The sequence below is a fragment of the Emiliania huxleyi genome, assembly GCF_000372725.1.
Source record: "Emiliania huxleyi CCMP1516 unplaced genomic scaffold EMIHUscaffold_8, whole genome shotgun sequence".
In the NCBI taxonomy this organism is placed as follows: Eukaryota; Haptophyta; order Isochrysidales; family Noelaerhabdaceae; genus Emiliania; species Emiliania huxleyi.
Window position 1 is genome coordinate 626,181 of NW_005196021.1, and position 21,803 is coordinate 647,983.

Consider the following 21,803-nt stretch of genomic DNA (forward strand, 5'->3'; position numbering starts at 1 on the left):
AGGAGGAGAGGAGGAGAGGTGGAGGGGAGGAGGAGAGGAGAGGAGAGACTCACCGCGCGGTGGAACGTGGAGCCGCGGTAGCAGAGCGGCTTGCCGGTGCGGGGGGAGAGACCTCCCTCGCCCGTGCAGAGCGCGCGGAAGTTCTCGCACGTGCGCGGCAGCTTGTCGGCGAAGAGCTCGAAGACAATCCTGTCCCGCGAGATGCAGCCGAGGTGCAGCCGAGATGCAGCCGAGATGCAGCCGAGATGCAGCCGAGATGCAGCCGAGATGCAGCCGAGGTGCAGCCGAGGTGCAGCCGAGATGCAGCCGAGGTGCAGCCGAGATGCAGCCGAGGTGCAGCCGAGATGCAGCCGAGGTGCAGCCGAGATGCAGCCGAGATGACACTAGCCAACCGAGCCTGCCCGCCGGCACGCCGCCGACCGACACGTCGAACCAGACGCGAGGGCGCCTAGAAAGGTCCTAGAAGGTTCCAGGAGAGTTCCTAGAAGGCTCCGAGAAGGCTGCAGACGCGAGGGGCGCGTGCTGCGCCGCCGCGGCTTCAGGTGAATCCCCTTGTACAGCCCGCCCCGCCCGCCCGCCGCGCCCATCTTGGCCAGCAACGCCTTGCCGCCGGCCTCGCGCCGCTCCTCGGCTTGCCTCAGCTCCGACCACAACTCGCGCACCTCGCGGTTCGTCGGTATGAATCAATTCACTCTTCATTAAGAGTGAATTAAGAGTTGGTTAATAGCACCTCGCGGTTCGTCGGTATTAATTCATTGACTCTTCATTAAGAGTGAATTAAGAGCTGGTTAATAGCACCTCGCGGTTCGTCGGCGCCAGCCTCGCCGCCTCGCGCAAGTCGCGCCTAGAAGAGAAGGCTCCCAGAAGGCTCCCGGAAGGCTCCTGGAAGGCCCCCAGCCTCGCCGCCTAACGCAGGCCGCGCCGCGCCGCGCCAAAGTCCGAGGAGCGAGAGAGCGCCTTCGCCCGCCGGAACAGCGCCTTCACGTTCGCCTCAGCCTCCGCCCCAAGAGGGTCCGAGAGCCGGCTGACGGCGGCGTCGCAGGCGGCGGCGGCGGCCGCCCACTCGTCGCAGCGCAGGCAGCAGGCGGCCTAGACACGGCCGAGACACTTCCTAGACACTCCCTAGACACTCTCGCAGACACTCGTCGCAGCGCAGGCAGCAGGCGGCCTAGACACGGCCGAGACACTTCCTAGACACTCCCTAGACACTCTCGCAGACACTCGTCGCAGCGCAGGCAGCAGGCGGCCTCGTTGAGCCGGCACGCCACCAGCAGCTGGCGCGCCTCCTCCTCCCTGTAGTACCGCACAGTAAGGTACAGTATAGTACAGTACAGTACAGTACAGTACAGTACAGTATAGTACAGTATAGTGTAGTATCGCACAGTATAGTACAGTATAGTACAGTATAGTACAGTATAGTACAGTATAGTACAGTATAGTGTAGTATATGGTGTGGTATAGTGCACCTCCCCGCGGGGGCGCGCAGCTCGCCGAGCGACGCGTACCCCTCCAGCGGCGCCTAACATGTCTTAGCCTAACATGTCTTCCGCTCTCGTGTCATGCCCCGTCACTCTGATGTCGCACTCGCCTTCCTGGGACCCAGCGCTGACTTCTGACTGCCGTTGCTGTCTCTCCCCCTTCTCGACTGTCTGTGCTTGTGCGTCTTGGGTCCGGAGTTGTGCGTTTATGTGATGTCGCACCACGCGGACAGCCCACCATGCCTCACAGTCCCCCCCATGATGCCCATGAGACCCACGCGAGCCCCTCTGCCTGCGCATCGTCGGGCAGCAGCCGCGCCGCGGCCCGGTGCGGCGAATCTCGGCGAATCTCGGCGAATCTCGGCGAATCTCGGCGAATCTCGGCGGAATCTCGGCGGAATCTCGCGCCTCGTCCAGCAGCAGCCGCGCCGCAGCCCGGTACGCTGCCAGCGCACCGGTGTAGTCTTTCGCGCCGAACGCCTTGAGCCGAGGCGAGGCGAGGTGAGGTGAGGGGAGGGGAGGGGAGGGGAGGTAAGGTAGGGCGGAGGCAAGCCGAGGTGTAGCCGAGATACAGCCGAGATACAGCCGAGGTCTAGCCGAGATACAGCCGAGATACAGCCGAGGTCTAGCCGAGATACAGCCGAGATACAGCCGAGGTATAGCCGAGATACAGCCGAGGTCTAGCCGAGATATAGCCGAGATACAGCCGAGATACAGCCGAGATAGAGCCGACCGCCTGGCCGCCGGACGCCTTGAGCCTGGCCGCCTCGTCCAGCACCTCGCCGGCGCCCATCTCCCACACCTCGCGCTTCGGGGCCGTCCAGCCGATCAGCTCGACTTCGAACATCACCGACGCCCCTCCAGGCACGTCCGCGAACCTGCGTGCTGAATACACCGGCCTCAGGCCGGGGGCACGGTCTTGCGCAGCGCCTTCAGAGCGCCGCGTGAGTACGAGGGATAGGGAGACTACAGGTGAAGACAGGTGACGACAGGTGAGTCCGCGTCCTCTCGAGGGCTGGTTGGGAGACATGAATACGTGTTCCGCTTCTAGGCTCGAGATATGGGGAGATATGGGGGAGATATGGGGAGATATTGGGAGACATGAACACGTATTCCGCTTCTAGGACAGCGAGCCCTTCCCCGGCGGCGGGGCGGCCAGACGGGCCGAACGCGTACCTAGAGATGGAAAACAAGAAGCACGTCGCCGAAAAGAAGTACGCGCCGGCGGCCAGGCGGGCCGTAGTATGCGTACTCTGGCCGCAGCAGCAAGGACGCCTCCTCGCCGCGCGCCATCGAGCGCAGGCCGCGCTCGAGCCCGCGCACCTACGGAAGGCAAGGGGTAAGGTGAGGCACACTGCACTTCGCCACACACGCAACGGTGGTGGGGCAACTCGAGCAGGCAGACCGCGCTCGAGTGTGTGTGTGTGTGTGTGTGTGTGTGTGTGTGTGTGTGTGTGTGTGTGTGTGTGTGTGTGTGTGTGCGTGTGTGTGTGTGTGTGTGTGTGTGTGTGTGTGTGTGTGTGTGTGTGTGTGTGTGTGTGTGTGTGTGTGTGTGTGTGTGTGTGTGTGTGTGTGTGTGTGTGTGTGTGTGTGTGCGTGTGTGTGTGTGTGTGTGTGCGTGTGTGTGTGCGTGTGTGGTGTGTGTGTGCGTGTGTGTGTGCGTGTGTGGTGTGTGTGTGTGTGTGTGTGTGTGTGTGTGCGTGTGTGTGTGTGTGTGTGTGTGTGTGCGTGTGTGTGTGTGTGTGTGTGTGAGTGTCGAAGGGGAAGAGCAGCCAGGGGCTCGGGGCTGGACACATGCGCGGTGCGGGTGGACGCGAGACGGGAGATGGCGGCACGCTGGACCGACACACAGACACACACAGCCTCACAGCCGACGTGGAGACGCCAACCTCCAGGCGAGACGACGGGCTTGCGCAGTGTCTTCAGAGCACCGCGTGGAGACGGGGGGGGGGGCGGAGACGGCGAATACAGCCGAATGCCGCCGAATACGGCGGGAGACAGCGGAGTCCGTGTCCTCTCGAGCGCTGGGTGGGAGACAAGAACACGTCTTCCGCTTCTAAGGCCGCGCACGAGCAAGCCGTCCCCGAGCGCCGTCTCCACCACGCCCGACTCGAACCGCCTCCCGTCGGCGGCGAGGCGCCCGACCTAGACACTTCCTAGACACTTCCTAGACACCTCCTTGTGCACAGCCGTGCAGTGAGGCGAGGCGGCCGACCCAGCGGAGCTTGACGCGGCTCGGTACGGGAGGGCGGTCGCCACCCGCCGCGCCCTCGCGCCGCACGCGCTTGAGCACGCCGCCGTCGCCGACGAGGTCGACCATGCCTTCGAGGGCGACGCTCCAACCGCCGGGCGCGGCAGCCGGCGGCGGCGGCGCCGTCGGAGGAGGAGCAGCCGGCGCCGGCGCCGGCGCCTTCCGCTGCAGCAGCTCGGCCACACGGAGCCGGTCACCGAGCTTGGCCACGCCGAGAGCCTTGAGCTGCTCGTGCAGCGCCGCCTTGTCACTGCAAGAAGATCGGAGAGCCTCGACGTCGGCGCCGGCCGCGGTGAGGCGCTCTAGAGTCCAGGTGGTCGCCGCCATCGTCCCTGCCGGTGGAATGGCCGAACCCCCGCCTCGCGGCGGTCCCCCTGTGGTTGTGGGCTGCTTCGCTGGAAAAAGAATTTTACAAGCCGGTATGTGTGTGTGTGTGTGTGTGTGTGTGTGTGTGTGTGTGTGTGTGTGTGTGTGTGTGTGTGTGTGTGTGTGTGTGTGTGTGTGTGTGTGTGTGCCACCCTATGCTATCCGTGTTTTGTCGGAGGAAGAGCGTGGAGCTGCTTCGAAAAAGAATTTCACGTGCGGGTGGGGCTCTCTTGCCCGCAACCCGATGCCAATCATCCGGCCCGCTGGGTGCGCTTCTTAGCTCCCCGCCTTCCGGTTGATGAATGCAGTCCAAGTGCTCCAAGTTCGCACTTTTGGGCACGGGACTGGCGCGTTGTGGCCCGTTCTTCGCGGGAAAAAGAATTTAAAGTCGTCGTGCTCGCGGCGGGGTGCGTGCACGACAGGAGGAGAAGAGAGAGATGGGCCCAGGTAGCAGGCTCCACGCCACCTGACTCGCGTCGTGCCACCTGACTCTCGCCTGGAGAGGCCTCTCAGCCGAGGCACACGTGGCAATCGCCACGTGCGCCACCATTGGGGTAGGCAGCCACCTTTTTGAAGGTGAGGCGTATCTGCCGACCTGTGAAGACGCTTTACTTGCGAGCAGTGCGTCGACCAGATGGCGCGAGGGCACCGCAACATGGCTAAGGAGGCAGGGAAGCTTCTGCTCCGAGACGGCCGCTCAAGACCGCAAAATGGTGTTCCTGAAGGTTGTGTTAGTCGGGCTGGCCAGTCCCCGGGGCCTGACGGTCCAATGTTTCCCTCAAGAGTACTTCTCCCCTACCCCACCCTTCCACTTTAGATGTGTCGGACCATGCGGGGCGCGCGCACTAAGACAGTGATGGTAGCTCACCTAACCCGTCGCACCAGGGCTCCAATTCCATCTCTCGCTCGCGGATCTCGATCCTACCGTGCCAGTACGGCGGTCTGGGCACGAAATTATTCCTCCCCCAGCGGTTCATGAAGATATAAAAGAAGAAACCGGTGTCGCCAGTGTGAACAGCGACTTTTGAGAGCAAAGGGCAGCTGCTGAGCGCTCTGTGTCGCCCTGAGCTCTGCCAGGCGCCCTCTGCGCGCGGGGCCTGGCGCACGCGATCCGGGCCATGCCGTTTAGCCGCCCCTTTGCCTGCCAGATGACCAGCGCCCGCTGCCAGCGCAGCTGGTGTGGTGTCTTGATTTGGGCCGCGTGCGGCAAGGCGGCTCACGCCGCCCGACAAAGCTAAACCTGCCTGCCACACCGGCTTCTCTCGCCTCTCCAAGGGCGGCACCGCGTAGCACTGACTTACACACGCCCCTCCTCCGCGCGCGGGCGCGCGGCGCAGCCGCAGGCCGCTGCGGCGGTTCTGCTCCGCCCTTGCGCCGCGGCCTCATCGCCGCTGCCGCCGCCGACTCGGACAGAGGCACCACCGGGCACAAATACGTGCCATCCAGGCCGTCGCGGCGGCGCCCCGAGTAGGTTCGGGTACGGGATGCTCACAACCCGCGCGAGGGCGCGCGGCTCGGCCGTGAAAGGCGTCCGTAGGTGGCGGAGGACCGCGCTTCTTTCGCCGATCATGCCGGTCGCGTCCAGGGTATCGGCACCGCCAAACGGACCTTGCCGGCTCTCTTAACGGTCCACACACGACTCCCCGGCGCGTCCCCCAGTAGGCGCGCGTGCGGGCTGCTCACACGCCGCGCGAGGGCGCGCGGCTCGGCCGTGAAAGGCGTCGGTAGGCAGCGGAGGACCGCACTACTTTCGCCGATCATGCCGGTCGCGTCCAAGGTATCGGCACCGCCAAACGGACCTTGCCGGCTCTCTTAACGTTCCGCACACGACTCCCCGGCGCGTCCCCGAGCAGGCGCGCGTGCGGGCTGCTCACACGCCGCGCGAGGGCGCGCGGCTAGGCCTTCGAAGGCGTTGGGAGGCAGCGGCCGAGCCCGCCTTCACCGTGACGCCGTTCACGTGCCTAAGGCGGTAGGCGGATCACCGCACTTCTCCCCGGCGAGATGAGGCCCTCCGCGCTAGAGGAGAGGCGGATCAGAGTAGGAGGAGCGGCGGAGGCCATCAAGCTTGTCTCGAGTAGCCCTCGCGCGCGCGCAATCGCGTGGCGGCGGTAGACCGATTTTCGCCACCGAGACGAACACCGACTCAAAGGGTAGCCGTGACAACTTCGTGTGTATAGCGGCTGATACGCTTATTCATACCAATTCTTTGCACCTGCCGCTGCGGCGTGCCTCCGCCTCATCGCCCTCTCTGCGCTAGATCTGCTGACTAGCCCGAGAACGGGCAGAACGGGCCGTCCTCGCATACTCCGGCACGCCGAAAGTGGAGCTAAAAAGTCGTCCTTGACTTCTCAGCGCCCTGACGGCCCGCCGATGGCAGACCCGACTCCCTCCATCCGCATGGCGCCGCCCGATGGTGCCGGTAACCCTATTCCGGAGCGGTTTCTCCTAGGGTTAGCGCCGAAAAAGTCGGCTCCCTTAGCTCCGGCTAGGGCTAAGGGGCCTCCGCAGCCGACCGCGAGGAAGGGCCGACTTAGGGTTAGTATAGCGGGCCGATAAGGCCGCCCACACCCGCGAGGATGGCTGTGTGTTTGCCTCCCCGACTCGGACGGCCGCCTCAGAGGGCGGGAGTGCTTCCTATTGCCCTCTCACCCGCGGGTGATGGCCGAGTCCACGGAGCCGCACGCTGCCTCTCCTTCGACGCAAGGCTCCGACTTCTATAGAGAAAACCCCATCTGCACCAGCGTTTTAAAGTGAAATCGTCAAGAGAAATCGATGCCCCGGGCTGGGCTTTGGGGTAGGCAGCCACCTTTTTGAAGGTGAGGCGTATCTGCCGACCTGTGAAGACGCTTTACTTGCGAGCAGTGCGTCGACCAGATGGCGCGAGGGCACCGCAACATGGCTAAGGAGGCAGGGAAGCTTCTGCTCCGAGACGGCCGCTCAAGACCGCAAAATGGTGTTCCTGAAGGTTGTGTTAGTCGGGCTGGCCAGTCCCCGGGGCCTGACGGTCCAATGTTTCCCTCAAGAGTACTTCTCCCCTACCCCACCCTTCCACTTTAGATGTGTCGGACCATATCAAGAAAGACACCGAAAAAAGTCGCCGCGGCAGTCCACGACGAGCCAGCCTGCTGCCGGCTCGCACGGCAGCCTCTTCCTATGGACCAGCCTCGACTTCCATACAGTCAACATTTTGTCGCTGCGTGCTCGTGGTGAGCTGTGGCGGCGGTCGAAGTTCGCCCAGATTCGGTGACGAGCGCCGGACGATAGTACCGCCTCTGTTCGCCCTGTGCATGTCAGGCCAGGCTGCAGCAGGGCACTACCAACGTGCTGCCCTGTTGCAGCCTGACTTTGCCCACTGTGCACAGTCGCCAGAGCACCACCACCGCCCGGCATCGTGTCACGGCGAGCTCCTTCTGCGCCCGCTCGCGAGGCTCTCGCGCTGGCACACTTTGGCCATCTGCTGCTCGCGTTCGGCGAGCTCTTCTCCGCACTCCTGCCACGGTGCCGTCACCACACACCTTCTGGCTGGCCTGAGCCGCGCGGGGTCGCCGGCGGGGGCAACGCGTCGACCTCTCTCTCTGGTGCACCACGGGCCGCAACGGCCTGCGAGCAGCGTGCGCGAGGAGGCAGTGTGCCGGCACAGTCGAGCCGGAGCATCGGGTTCTTGATGCTTCTGGGGTCAAGTTTGACCTTATGTGGTATAATATGCAACAATAATGCTATGCTCTCACCCAGCCTTTTGAGATATGATCCCTCAAAGTCGAATTTTCGTTTACTGGTGACCATAGTACCGTTTGTCTTGTTTGCGTTTCTTCAAACGAATCCTTTAAAGTCTCGACAATCACTCAGCTGCTTATGTGGCACCGCAGAGGCTCCCTTGGGGATGCCTGAGGCCACCCCAACCACACACTAAGCCGTACGTAGACGAATTTATCGCTACTTTTTTCGTTTACCCACACTCTGCGAGTACGGGGGAAGGACCGTGAGTTGACGGAAATCGGGGGACGCGACCCACCTCGCCACAGACGGTCCCGCGCCTCGCCGCCAAGACGGCTACACACGACCGCGGCTCGTGTGCGTGTGGCCGTCTTTGTCCGGAGTGAAAAGTCCAACGCGCTCGTCGGTGGCGGCTTCCTCCAACCTGCGCCGCGCTCGGCGAACCTCGACAGCGCTTTCGGTGGCATGCAGCTCTTTGCGACAGAAGCCTGGAGTGCAGCTCCTCTGCTGCTCACACACTCTGCACAGTTGACACAGCCTACTGTGCGGCTGCCACAGCTGTGACAGCGATGGGCTCGCCCTCACTGGCCCTCAGTCACTTGTGCTGCGGCTTGTGTGAGCGACACTGCTCGGGCCTCGGCGACTGCCGGCACACTGTGAGACCATGGGTGTGAGGTGAAACCACGCTACCACCTACCAGCGCTTGGAAAAAGAAATCGCGCCAGCCCGCGCGCCTATGTGCCCTAGTAGACAGCTACACTCAGCACGCCCCAGCCCGCGCGCCTATGTGCTGAATCGACTTACACAAGGAGGGCAATGCTGCCGATCCGCCCCGCCCCCATTGGCGCAACCGTCTCCCACGCGTTCAGCGCCGGATCGTACCGCTCGACTGAGCTGAGGCGGCCGTCAGCAGAGTCGCCGCCCACAGCATACAGCTTGAAATCACCACGTCGCTCGCGACACGTGTCGCCGATACCTCACGGGAGTCGAGAGTCCATCTCATTCGAGACGACTCGTAGACGGCTTAGTTCACTCTGCGCTGGCGTTGCGCGCCTCGATCTTCTTGGGCAGCAGCTGGTTCGACGGGTCCTCTCCGTGGCCTAGGCAGCCGTCCTCGCCCTTGCCCCACGTGAAGACGGCGCCGTCGGCGGTGATGGCGAGGCTGTGGTCCTCTCCCGCCAGCACGGCGAGGACGCGCTGCCCAGCAAAGGCCTCAACCTTCTTCGGCAGCAGCTGGTGCTGCTGGTCGCCGTGGCCCAGCCGGCCACAGCCTCCCAAGCCCCAGCTCCAGACGGCGCCGTCGGCGGTGGTGGCGAGGCTGTGGTATCCTCCAGCCGACAGAGCAACGACACACTGGTCAAAGGCGTCGACCTTCTTGGGCAGCAGCTGGTTCTGCTGGCCGCCGTGGCCCAGCTTGCCAAAGGCTCCCGAGCCCCAGCTCCAGATGGCGCCGTCGGCGGCGACGGCGAGGCTGTGGATGTTACCAGCCGACACAGCGACGATTCGCTGGCCAGCCAAAGCCTCGACTTTCGTCGGCAGCAGCTGCTCCTGCACGTCGCCGTGGCCCAGCTGGCCGTAGAGTCCATCGCCCCAGCTCCAGACGGCGCCGTCGGCGGTGATGGCGAAGCTGTGCGCCCACCCAGCCGACACGGCGACGACGCGCTGGTCAGCAAAGGCCTCGATCTTCTTGGGCAGCATCTGGCTCTGCTGGTCGCCGTGGCCCAGCTGGCCATTTTCTCCTGCGCCCCAACTCCAGACGCTGCCGTCAGCGGTGAGGGCGAGGCTGTGGTCGCCTCCCGCCGACACAGCAACCACGCGCCGGTTAGCAAAGGCCTCGACGTTCTTGGGCTCCAGCTGCTCCTGCCCGTCGCCGTGGCCCAGCTGGCCATGGGCTCCCTGGCCCCAGCTCCAGACACTGCTGTCGGCGGTGAGGGCGAGGCTGTGCATATCTCCAGCCGACACGGCGACGACGCGCTCGCCGCCCAGCGGGGAAGGGAGGCATGTCGGCGCGCTGAGCCGCGTCACGCCCTCGCCGTGGCCCAGTAGCCCTGGCGTCCAGCTCGGAGCCCTGCCGCACGACGAGAGCCGCCCCTCGCCGTCGATGAAGACACTGAGCGTGTCTCCTGCCGCCACCCTCGCCGGCGGGTTGGACTCGCGCAGCAACGCCGAGTAGCACAGCCACCGCACGGCGCAGCTCTCGCCCTCTGGCTGCGCCGGCAGCTCGAAGCCGGCCTCTTGCAGGCGCAAGCGAATGCCCTCTAGCGCGAGCGAGGCGTGGAAGAGCAGTGAGACGGCCGCGACGCGAGCGATGTCGGCGGGGTCGCAGCGGGAGATGACGCGCGCGAGAAGCTCAAGGGGCAGGTCGGTGAGGACGCAGTGTGCGGCGGCGGCGGCGGCGGCGGCGAGGCGGCGTGAGCGGCGCCGCGGGGCTGACATCGCGACAAAAAAAATTCCCCGCCGATGCCATCGTACCCTCGAGGTCTCGAGATACACAAAGCGGCCACCAGCGCCCGTCGGTGTACACTACGCGCGGCGACTTCTTACTCGTACCGTCGTAGCGCAACGACGCGTCGAGGCAGCTCCCTCCACTGTTGCGTCAAGCGCAGCGGCATGCGTGCTGCATGGCTGAGGCGTCAGTCAAAACAGGTCGCCAGCCAGTCATCCCAACGCAGTCTGACTCGAGCAGCCGCTCGAGCTCACGACGTGGATGCCATGGTGTCTGCAGCCGATTCGCTGCTTGCGCGCGCGCGGTTCGACTCGGTGGCCAACGGCCGAGAGCCTGAGAGCGGAGAGGCAGAGTGGCTCGCGCACTTCTCATGACTTCCTTCTCACCGCCCCGCCCCCACCCCTCGATATGCGATCATCTTCTTGGGCAGCAGCTGGTTCGATAGGTCCTCTCCGTGGCCCAGCCGGCCATCGACTCCACTGCCCCAGCTCCAGACGGCGCTGTCGGCGGTTAGAGCGATGCTGTGGTACCACCCTGCTGACACGGCGACGACACACTGGCCCGCCAACGCCCCGACCTTCTTGGGCAGCAGCTGGTTATGCTGGTCGCCGTGGCCCAGCTTGCCCCCACCTCCATCGCCCCAGCTCCAGAGAGCGCCGTCGGCGGTGATGGCGATGCCGTAGTTGCCTCCAGCTGACACGGCGACGACGCGCCGGCCAGCAAAGGCCTCGATCTTCTTCGGCTGCAGCTGCCTCTGCTCGTCGCCGTGCCCCAGCCGGCCCGAGCCTCCACTGCCCCAGCTCCAGACGGCGCCGTCGGCGGCGAGGGCGAGGCTGTGAGCAATTCCAGCCGACACAGCGACGACGCACCGCCCTGCCAACGCCTCGACCTTCTTGGGCAGCAGCTGGTACTGCCATACGCCGTGGTGCTGCTCGTCGCCGTGGCCCAACCGGCCCCCGCCCCCAAAGCCCCAGCTCCAGACGGCGCCGTCGGCGGTGATGGCGAGGCTGTGTTCGCCTGCAGCCGACACAGCGACGACGCGCTGCCCGGTAAAGGCCTCGACCTTCTTGGGCAGCAGCTGGGTCTGCATGTCGCCGTGGCCCAGCCGGCCTTCGTATCCATAGCCCCAGCTCCAGACGGCTCCGTCGGCGGTAATGGCGAGGCTGTGGCTCTCTCCAGCCGACACGGCGGCGACGCGCTGGCCAGCCAAGGCCTCGACTTTCTTCGGCTGCAGCTGGTTCTGCAGGTCGCCGTGGCCCAGCCGTCCATAGTTTCCACCGCCCCAGCTCCAGACGGCGCCGTCGGCGGCGAGGGCGAGGCTATGCGCGAATCCCGCCGACACGCTCACGACGCGCTCGCCGCCCAGCGGCGAGGGGAGACACGTCGGCGTGTTCAGCCGCGTCACGCCCTCGCCGTGCCCGAGCAGTCCTGGCGTCCAGCTCTCAGCCGTTCCGCACGACGAGAGCCGCCCCTCGCCGTCGATGAAGAGGCTGTGCCGCATGCCTGCCGCCGCCCTCGCCGGCGGGTTGGACTCGCGAAGCAGCGCCGAATAGCACAGCCACCGCACGGCGCAGCCCTCGCCCTCGGGCTGCGCCGGCGGCTCGAAGCCGCGCTCTTGCGCCCACAAGCGGATGCCCTCCAGCGCAAGCGAGGCGTGGAAGAGCAGCGAGACGGCCGCGGCGCGAGCGATGTCGGCGGGGTCGCAGCGAGAGAGGGCGCGCGCGAGGAGCTCCGTGGGGAGATCGAGGAGGCGGATGGGCGGCGGCGTGTCTGGCGAAGGAGTGGCGGCGGAGGCGGAGGCGCGGGCGAGGCGGCGCGAGCGGCGGCGCGGCGGGGTGGACATCGCGAGGAAAAGAAAAACTGGCACACCACCTAGGTTTCTTGTTGCACTCCCTAGGTCTGTTTTCTTTCTTTCTGCCGGCAGGGCGGACATCGGAAAGATTCGTGTTGGTTTCGCTGTCCCGCCTCGGCTGGGCGGTCCCAAAAATTTCTAACAGGAAGACTGGTCACATCGCTCATCGGCCCCGAGGTCAGATCCATCTACTCTGTTGATGACAAGACTTGTCTACTGGCTGGAGCCGAGCAGGAGGGCCCAGCGCACAACCCCTGGTCAACTCAGGGTCCACACCCCGGGGAAGCGAAAGGGGAGCAACACTTTTTGCCGTGGGAGCACTTGGAGGGGGTTTCTTTTCTTTTGCATTTGGCATTTTGGAGAGGAGAAGGGGCGGGCGGCCGCGAGCCTCTACCGCAAAGTGTCGCATGCGAGAGTCAAACGTATTTTCACCCCTCGAGCGCCCCGATCGCCTCCGTCACCGCGGCCACGAGCCGCGAAGCCTCCCCCTCGCTGCGCGGCCCGTCCCTCCGCCACCTCGCCGCGTCGTGGTGCCTCGCCGCGTTCGCCCAGATGCGCAGCGAGTGCAGCTGGCTCCGCAGCTCGGTCGGCAGGCCGCACTCGCGGTGCCAAAAGTTGATGCGCTCCTCGAAGCCGTCGGGCGCCGCCGCGGAGCGCGAGGCGTACACGGCGTCGAGGCGCGGCATCAGCGTCTTGAAGGCGAGCATCATGTTGTCCTGGATGCGCGCCTGCGCGTCGCCGGACGTGCGCATGCCGCGCACCTGCACCGAGAGCGGCGAAGGCTCGTAGCCGGTGGTGCGGGCGGCGGTGGCGGCCTCGTCTCCAAGTGCCGGCGCAGCCTCCTCCATCCCCGCCCCGCGCTGCGAGCCAGAGAGCAGCGCCTGCAAAGTCGCGAGAGCCTCGGGCAGCGTGGGCCGCTTGCGCAGGCTGTCGTGGCAGAGGCTCTTCCCGTCCGCCTTGGCGAGGTCCTTGACAGCGCGCGCCGCAGTCTCAGGCCACCCCGCCGCCGCGTCTGCGATCCTCGTCACGTCGATGTCGGTCCAGTCCTCCTCGAACTCGTCCTCGCACCGGTCGGTGAGCTGCACCTCGGACCGGTTGGTGAGGCAGACGAGGAGGGTGATGCCAACGGCGTAGCCGTCCGTCTTGCTCGAGTACTCGCCCCCCTTGATGATGGAGGGGCAGAGGTAGCCCGTGGTCATGTAAAGGGCGGCAGTCGAGCGGCAGCGGACAGACGCGTCCGGGCGCTGGTCCTTGGCAAAGCCCGTGTCAGCGAGCACGGCGGTCAGCTTCTCGTCGAGCAGGATGTTGTCCGGCTTGACGTCGCGGTGGACGATGCCCTTCGAGTGGAGGTAGACGAGCGCCTCGGTCGCCTCGCACGCGACACGCACGCGCTGCCGCCACGTCAGCGGCCTCGGCGGCTCCGCCATGCCCAGCCGCCGGAGCTGCGCCGCGCAGTCGGGATCCGAGATACGCAGCCGCGCCTCGAGCGAGCCGCCGCGCATCAGCGGCGAGAGGAGGCAGACGCCGTCGGGCGAGAGGCAGTAGCCGAGCAGCGGCAGCAGGTGCGGGTGGCTCACCGCCTTGAGAAGCTTCACCTCGAGCTCCGCCCGCGACAAGCCGCCCGACTGGCCCGACTTTGCCCGCTTGACGACGAGCGGCAAGTGGCGCAGCTGTGGAGGCGCGGCGAGGGAGATGTTGAGGCCGGCCGACGCCTCGTAGACGTGGCTGAAGCCGCCGCTGCCAATCAGCTTCCCGTCGGCAAACCCGTCGGTAGCCGCGGCAAGGTCCGACAAGGCTATCTCCACGGGCCGAGCAACAGCCGCCTCCGCCGCCGCCGGCTCGGCGGCGACAGACAGCAGATCCAGCTTCGACTCCGCCGCGCTCACCTCCTCGGCCAAGGCAGGCAGCACTCCCACGTGCGGCCTGGCGGCGGCGATGCCCGCACGCAGCGCGGAGGGGCTGTCCGCTGTGTCGAGCGACTTGAGCGCGCCCATCGCCGCGCCATGCGCCTTGCGCAGCCGCTGGCTGTCCCGCCTCCGCGCCTCCTTGAGCTTGTCACGCGCGCGCCTCGCCGCCGCCAGCACGGCTGGGCTCGCGAGGCCGCTGCACGCCTCCAGCGCGCTGGCCACGCCCTCGTACGAGCCAGCGGCCACGGCCTGCTGCAGCGCCTCGTCCGCCGCGGCGATGGCGGCTGCGTCGGCGGGCGGAGGAGATGGGGCTGGCGGCGGGGTTGGCGGCGTCGAGGCGGCGGTGGCGCTGGGGCCAGGTGCCGCATTGTCTGCCTCGCCGCCGCCGCTCATCTTCTTCTTCTTCTTCTTGCCCTTCTTGCTGGCGCGCTCCTCCTTCTCCGCCTCCTCCTCCGCCAGCAGCTCCGCGGCATGCCGCGCCGCCTCCGCCTCTGCCGCCGCTCGCTCCGCCTCCCTCGCCTCCGCCGCCTCCACCGCCTCCGCCGCCGCATGCTCCTCGATGACGCGCACGCACTCGGCGTGGCCCTTCTCCTTGGCCATCTGCAGCGCTGTCTTGCCGGTCTCAGCGCGCGCCGCCGTGTCAGCGCCCGCCCGCAGCAAGCGGCGCACGACGGCGGAGTGGTTGAAGAGGGCGGCGATCATCAGCGCGGTGTAGCCTTCGCTGGTCCACTGCAGGTTGACGTCAGCGCCGCGCCGTATCAGCAAATCGATCACCCGCTCGTGGCCGTTGTTGGCGGCGTCCATCAGCGCGGCGAGGCCGTCGCTGCTCTGCTTGTTGATCTCCGCGCCGTGCTGCAACAGCAATTCGACCACCCGCTCGTGGCCGTAGCGGGCGGCGCCCATCAGCAGCGTGAGGCCGCTCACGCTGCCTCTCTCATACGTCGCGTCGGCCCGCCCGCCGCTGTCAAGCCACGCCAGCACCGCCTCATCCTCGCCTTCCTCAACCGCACCCACGACCTCATCGGGGACTGCCACGACACCGCTCGGCGCCCGCTCCGCCGCCACCGCTGGAGATGGCGTCTTCGCGACTCTCGATCCAGCCGAGGAAGCGCCGCCGGAGGAAGCGCCGCCTGCGCCTGCGCCGCCGACTGCCGTCGCCGTGGGCCGTCCCGCCAACACCTCCTGGACGTGCTTTTTGAAGGCCTCGACGCACTCGGCGTGGCCCTGCTCTTTGGCCACCTGCAGCGCAGACATGCCGTCATCAGAGCGCAGCTTCGTATCCGCGCCCGCCCGCAGCAAGCGGAGCACGACGGCGGGGTGGTTGAAGAGGGCGGCGGCTATCAGCGCGGTGAAGCCGATGCTACTCTGCAGGTTGACCTCAGCGCCGTGCCGCAGCAGCAGGTCGACCAACCGCTCGTGGCCTTGGATGGCGGCGTGCATCAGCGCGGTGGCGCCTTCGCTGTCCTGCTTGTTGATATCCGCGCCGTAGCGCAGCAGTAACTCGACCACCCTCTCGTGGCCTTTGCTGGCGGCGCACCTCAGCGCGGTCCAGCCGTCGCTGTCCTGCTTGTTCACCTCCGCGCCGTGCCGCAGCAGCAGCTCGACCACCCGCTCGTGGCCGTAGCGGGCGGCGCTCATCAGCAGCGTGATGCCAGTCGACTTGCCTCTCTCGTACGTCGCGTCGGCCCGCCCGCCGCCCTCGAGCCACGCCAGCACCGCCTCCTCCTCGCCTCGCTCCGCCGCTGCCGCGATCGCATCGGGGGCTGACACGACACCGCTCGACGCCTGCTCCGCCGCCACCGCTGGAGATAGCGTCTTTGCGACTCTCGATCCAGCCGAGGAAGCGCCGCCGGAGGAAGTGCCGCCTGCGCCTGCGCCACCGGCTGCCGCCGCCTCCCTCGCCGCCGCCTCAAGGGCGCGCTCGCACTCGGCGTGGCCCTTCTCCTTGGCCCTCTGCAGCGCCGTACGCCCGTCCGGGGTGCGCGCCGCCGTGTCTGCGCCCGCCCGCAGCAGGCAGTGCACGATGGCGGGGTGGTTGAGGTAAGCGGCAAACATCAGCGCGGTGCGACCGTTGCTGTCCTGCAGGTTGAGCCCGGCGCCGTGCTGCACCAGCAAGTCGACCACCCGCTCGCGGCCGTTATAGGCGGCGGCCATCAGCGCGGTGCCGCCGTCGCTGTCCTGCAGGTTGACCCCCGCGCCATGCCGCAGCAGCAACTCGACCAACTGCTCGTGGCCGTAGCCGGCGGCGTCCATCAGCAGCGTGCGGCCGCCCATCCCGCCCTGCTCGTACGTCGCGTCGACCCGCCCGCCGCCCTCGAGCCACGCCTGCACCGCCTTCTCGTCGCCTCGCCCAACCGCTGCCACCTCATCGGAGACTGCCACGACAGCGATCGACGCCCGCCCCGCCGCCGCCGCCGGCGACAGATTGCCCGGCCGCACCCGCACGCTCTCGCCGCCGCCCTCGAGCGCCACCGCGTACCGCCCGCCCTCAAAGCTCCGCACCACGCCCCCCTGCCCGTTCAACTCGGGGCGGGAAGAGAGCCCGCCGAGCACGACTCGCTGGCCGAGCAGCGGCGCGTCCATAGCTGCTGCCGCTGCGGCAGAGGGTCGAGGGCAAAGGCGCGGCACAGCCTGGGTTCGGTGTTTGGGGGGTAGGGTAGGGCTACTTTGTTGGGTAAGAGGCTCGACTAAATCCCAGACAGCTCTGGAGCCCGAACCTTCGTTGTGGCCTTCGCAGCCCATCCTGTTCGCGCATGACCCTCTCCGGCGCCATCATCGCCACCGCCTGCGTCGGCTCCGTGTACGCCCTCCGACGGCGCATGCGCGGCCGCGGCGAGGGACGGGGACGCAGTCTGGCGACACTCGAGCCGCTCCCCGATGTCGCGGCGCTGAGTCCTCTGGTGCTGCGCATCCTCGGCGGCAACCCAGGCCTGTATACGCTGCAAGGTACCAACACGTACCCCGTCGGCAGCGGAGAGAGCCGGATCCTGATTGATGCCGGCCAGAAAACCTGCCGCGGCTGCTCTCTGCCATGGAGGGCGCTGGCGTGCGGCGCGTGAGCGACGTGCTCATCTCTCACTACCACCGCGACCACACGGAAGGGCTGATCGAGCTGCGGCGGCACTTTGGCCCCTCGCTCCGCGCGTGGAAGGTTGACCCGCCTTATGCTGGCGCTCACGGGCCCTCCGCCTCGCCGGTTTTTGCAGAGCTGCGCCCGCTGCAGGGCGGGCAGGTGCTCTGCACGGAGGAGAGTCACCCGCGTGCGACGCGTCTGCCTGGTCCTTGCGACACACCGAGGCAGGATCGAGTCACACGTCTGTAGGACGGCTCAGCGTCGCTTCGCGTGCTGTGCACCCCCGGCCACACCCCGGACCACGCGTGCTTCGAGCTTTGCGAGGAGGGCTCCGTCTTCACCGGTGACTGTGTGCTCGGCGGCTCCTCCGCGGTCTTTGAGGACCTGCACGACTACATGACATCGCTGAAGAGTGTGCTGGCGGTGGCGCGGGGGCGGCTCTACCCCGGACACGGGCCTGTGATAGAGGACGGCGCCGAGGGCATCCGCAGCTACATCGGCCACCGCGAGGCGCGCGGGGGAGAGGGGCGAGGCTCGGCAGAGGCGGGAGAGGAGGTGGGGAGGACCGCCTCGGAGCGAGCCTGTGGCCCTGGCGCAAGAAGCGAGCATCCAAGCCGCACGTCGGACGCATTGACGCTGCCCTCCTCTCAGGCGCGCGAGGCGCAGATCGTCGCCGCCCTCGAGCAGACGTCGTGGTGGGCCCTGGAGCTCGTCGTGCGAGACCGCGGCGCGCCTCCTCACCCCGCCTCGTGCTGCCCAGGTGCGGGCTCTCGCCACTGGGGCTTGTGCGCCGCGTCTACCCGCGGCTGCCCTGGACGCTGCGCCTCGCCGCGGCGCACAACGTCGCGCAGCACCTCGACGCGCTGCAGAGGCAAGGCAGGGTGGCTCGCCGGGCGTGGCTGCCGCTGCCCCGCGGGTACTTCCGCCTCATCGCGATGCTGGCCAGCTGGTGGCGCCTCCTGTGAATGAGTGAGTGCACGGCGGCAGCGGCGCCGTGTGTGGGCGGAGAGCAGCAGCGGCAGCGGAGCAGCAACGCAGCAACGGCAGCGGCAGCCTGGCGGTCGCTGTTCAAGTGGCGGCGCTCCTCCAAACTTGAGTGGGGGTGGAATCCGGGCGCACGTGGCTCGGCACGTGGCTCGGCATCAGAGGCCTCGCTGCTTCCCTGCGCCGCCACCAAAGAGGTCGCAAATATCTTGGCTGAGAAGGACCACGTTCGAGCAGTTCATGCGCGCCGTCGGGAAGGAGCCGCGGTGCCAGCTGCCCGCCGAGTGCCGTGGACGGCGCCTCCTCACACCTCTGCGCGTGTAGCAGGTTCCGCGGTACCAGCTGCGGGTCAAGTGCATGCTCATCCGCGCAACCTTCGACGAGAAGGTCGCCGAGATCTCCGAGTCGGTCTCGCTCGTCGCGCAGGCCCGCCTCGCACCTCGGCGCACCTCGACGCACCTCGGCACACTTCGGCGCACCTCGGCAGAGCCTCGGCACATCCTCGGCACACCGGAGGGAAGCAGACGCCTCGGAACACCTCGGCAGAATCTCGGCAGATCTGGCGAAGCCTCGGCACACATCTTTGCACGAGCCCGTCGCCGGTCGCCCACCCCGCCTGCAAGGCGGGGTGTGGCTCGCCGATGACACGTCCGCGACGCGTCAATCCCCCCCGCAGGCCGTCAAGGAGGTTCGCACTTCGCCGGCGCTCAAGAAGGTGCTGCAGATGACGCTCGCGCTGGGCAACTACCTCAACGGCGGCACAAACAAGGGCGCCGCGTGGGACTTCAAGCTCGACACGCTCTCGAAGCTGTCCGGCACAAAGACGATTTGACAACAGGTCGACCCTCCTCCACTACATCGCCGGCCCGCTCGCCTCAGCAGGGTGGCGCAAATTCTCTTTATGCGTCCACATGTCTCTGTCCTCTTCAGGCTTGCTCGCAAAGGAGGCGGAGAAGGGCAACTCCTCGGGCGGCGACGGCGAGGAGAAGACGACCGACGCGGTGCTCCTCCTCAAGCAGATGCCCTCGCTCGAGCAGGCTCTGCGGAGATATGGGGAGATATGGGGAGATATGGGGAGATATGCCCTCGCTCGAGCAGGCTCTGCGCGTGGTGTGGGTCGACGCGGGCGCGGACGTGTCGGCGCTGCGCGGCTCGCTCAAGCAGGTGGAGAACGCGGTGAGCAGCGACAAGGAGGGGTCCTTCAAGGCGGCGCTCGGGGACTTCCACTCGCGCGCGACCGCCGAGGAGAAGAAGCTCACCGAGGAGCGAGCGAGCCGAGATTCGCCGAGATTCGCCGAGCTTCGCGGAGACTCGCGAAGACTCGTGCGCCGCTCACTTCACGGCGCCGTCTGCGAGGAGGAGCACGCCGCCGCGGACAAGGGGTGCCTGGACCTCTGCGCGTGGCTGGCGGAGGAGGTCAAGGGCGGCAAGCTCGAGCCCGAGAAGGTCTTCGCGGCGCTGCACACCTTTGCGCTCGCGCTCGAGAAGGCGCGTGCCTTCAACATCGAGGCGGTCGAGAAGGAGGCCAAGAAGAAGCCAAGGCGCGCGAGGAGGAGATGGCTGCGCGCAAGCTGTCCAAGGCGTCTTCGGGCGGTAGCGCGGCCGGCAAGGGCGGCGGGCCGGCGGGTCCCGCAGGCTTGGGCGGCAAGGGCGGGGCACGGCCGGGCGGGCCGCGGCCGCCGGGGAACGGGCCTCCCAGGCCGGGCTTTGGGATGGCGGGCGTCAACGACGAGCTCACGCGCAAGCTGGCCGCGCGCGGCAACGGGCGCGGCAACCTCGTCGACGGCGTCAAGGACGGCCTCGCCGACGGCTCCATCCTCGTGCAGAAGCGGAACGAGTCCTTCGGCCGCCGCGCCTCGATGAAGCGCTCCGCCGGCCAGGGCGGATCGCACGGCTCGGCCGGCGAAGGCCCCTCCAAGCCGCCGCCGCCGCCCGGCCCGCCGCCGCCCGAGCCGCCCTTGAAGCCGCCGCCGCCGCACGGCCCGCCGCCGCCGAGCCCGCCGGCGGCGAGCGCCGAGCTCTCGAGCAGGACGGATCGCGACCACTCCCCGAACACCGGGGCCTCGCCCAAGGCGTCGCCGGTGGCGGCGCGGAGCAAGAGGAAAGGGCTGCTCGGAGGGATCCGCAACCGGTCCAAGACAGGATAGCTGTAATGACTCGCAGGGTCCACAGGGAGACAGGGAGTAGAGCAGGTGTATCATGGTCATATGTTGAGTCGCTTGCTGCGGGTGAGGAAAGCAGTGCTGCGTCGTCGTTATGAAAGTAAACGCGCGAAACAGTTAGTACACTTACGCGAAAGTAGCGCGAGACCAGACGGCCCCAACATACACACAACATGCGAGACATTACATGCGAAAACGCGACCTGTAAAGCAAGTCCGGGCCAAAGCCCTACTGCTTATCCTTCAGCTGCAAGCCCTGGCGGAAAGCGCGGGCCAACTTCCGGCGGGTGTGGATGAGCCAGCCGAGGTAGCTGACTCCGCCCAGTAGGACGCAGGCGCCAGCGACGAGCAGAGCCGAGGCCGCGGTGGTGAGCCCGTCCGCCGGCCAAGGCGCGTCGCTGAAGGCGGAGAGGAGGACCGCACCGCTGCTCACCCAGATGGTCGGCGGCGGGTAGGGCGGCGGGTAGGGCGGCGGGGACGGAGGCGGAGGCGGAGGCGGAGGCGGAGGCGGAGGCGGGGACGGAGGCGGAGGCGGAGGCGGAGGTGGCAACGGTGAAGGAAGGGGTGGTGGCTGAGACGGAGAGGGCGGTGGCAGCTCAGGAGGCGAGGACGGCGGTACTGTTGGGTGTGACGGGCAGAAGTAGCCGTGTAAAGGGAGTGACACGGGCAGAAGGGTGTGACACAGCATAGCGTGTCCGGTGTAAAGGGTGTCGGACAACAAAGAGGGCGGCGTCGGCGGTGTAGGCCCGGAGAGCGACGGAGGCTGCGGCGGCGAATGACATAAAATGCCGTGGGAACGACACAGCCTCTCGTTGCTTTGTGCCAAGGTTAGCATATGAGAAGCCGTACTGCGGTCGCCACGCCCGCGCACTTGAGCCAGCTTGGGCTGGAGACACAGCTCTCTCGAGGTTCTCGAGGTGGATATCCTTTGGCCGCGTTGAGACACAGCTGCCGGATGGAAGAATTTTTCGGCACCTGGCCACACTGGCGTCACGCTGGGGTTGTCTGTTTTCTTTCTTTCTTTCTGCGTCACGCTGCGTCGTGTCCCTTGTCAGGAGCAGGAGAGCCCATCTGTCCCCCTGATCGTCCTTCCAAAATCCTGCTCGTGCAGGTGAGAGAGAGATTTTTTAGCAATACCAAACAACTCTAACACTCACACGTCATTGGGAGCCTTTGTTGTTGTGTTGTTTTTGTTTTGCAGGTGTGGACCCTGTCCTCCTCCCCTATGCCCTATCGCTCGTCTCTATTTCTTTCTGGCGCGCGCCACGCGTCGCTCCGCGAGGGCGCGCGCCTACCGCGCGCGATTCGAACCGGGAGCCAAAAAGGCGAACCGCGAATCGTCGCGCCTCCGTGGATGCGTGAAAGAGAGCAGGCTGGCTGCACCTCCTCATGTACCTCCACTCTTGGGTGGCGGTCACGCGCTGCTGACGGCGCTCGTCGGCGTTGCGGCGCTATGGCGCGCGCTCGTGGCGTTCAGGGCGGCTCGCACAGCGCCCACACACGCACACACGCACGCACGCACGCACACACACACACACACACACACACACACACACACACACACACACACA

The 21,803-nt window shown here is 66.8% G+C and overlaps 3 protein-coding genes across 3 annotated transcripts; 1 reads left to right on the forward strand and 2 right to left on the reverse strand.

The window, feature by feature from the left end:
* Window positions 1-503: 503 nt before the first annotated feature.
* On the reverse strand, window positions 504-4,645 carry EMIHUDRAFT_448513 (hypothetical protein; the record flags this gene model as incomplete). The annotated part of the gene is made up of 14 exons (XM_005759552.1): window positions 504-662; window positions 799-844; window positions 923-1,089; window positions 1,248-1,293; window positions 1,467-1,519; window positions 1,777-1,802; window positions 1,913-1,950; window positions 2,207-2,356; window positions 2,613-2,654; window positions 2,731-2,801; window positions 3,549-3,623; window positions 3,694-3,800; window positions 3,927-4,061; window positions 4,618-4,645. Coding segments are annotated over 14 exons (1,143 nt in total), but the record flags the coding sequence as incomplete, so codon positions are not given.
* An 8,553-nt stretch (window positions 4,646-13,198) lies between these two features.
* On the reverse strand, window positions 13,199-13,906 carry EMIHUDRAFT_55260 (hypothetical protein; the record flags this gene model as incomplete). The annotated part of the gene is made up of 1 exon (XM_005759553.1): window positions 13,199-13,906. A coding segment is annotated over one exon (708 nt), but the record flags the coding sequence as incomplete, so codon positions are not given.
* A 2,861-nt stretch (window positions 13,907-16,767) lies between these two features.
* On the forward strand, window positions 16,768-18,040 carry EMIHUDRAFT_448514 (putative B-lactamase; the record flags this gene model as incomplete). Its single annotated transcript, XM_005759554.1, has 5 exons — window positions 16,768-16,960; window positions 17,020-17,246; window positions 17,337-17,642; window positions 17,739-17,782; window positions 17,848-18,040. Coding segments are annotated over 5 exons (963 nt in total), but the record flags the coding sequence as incomplete, so codon positions are not given.
* Between the last annotated feature and the right edge of the window lie 3,763 nt (window positions 18,041-21,803).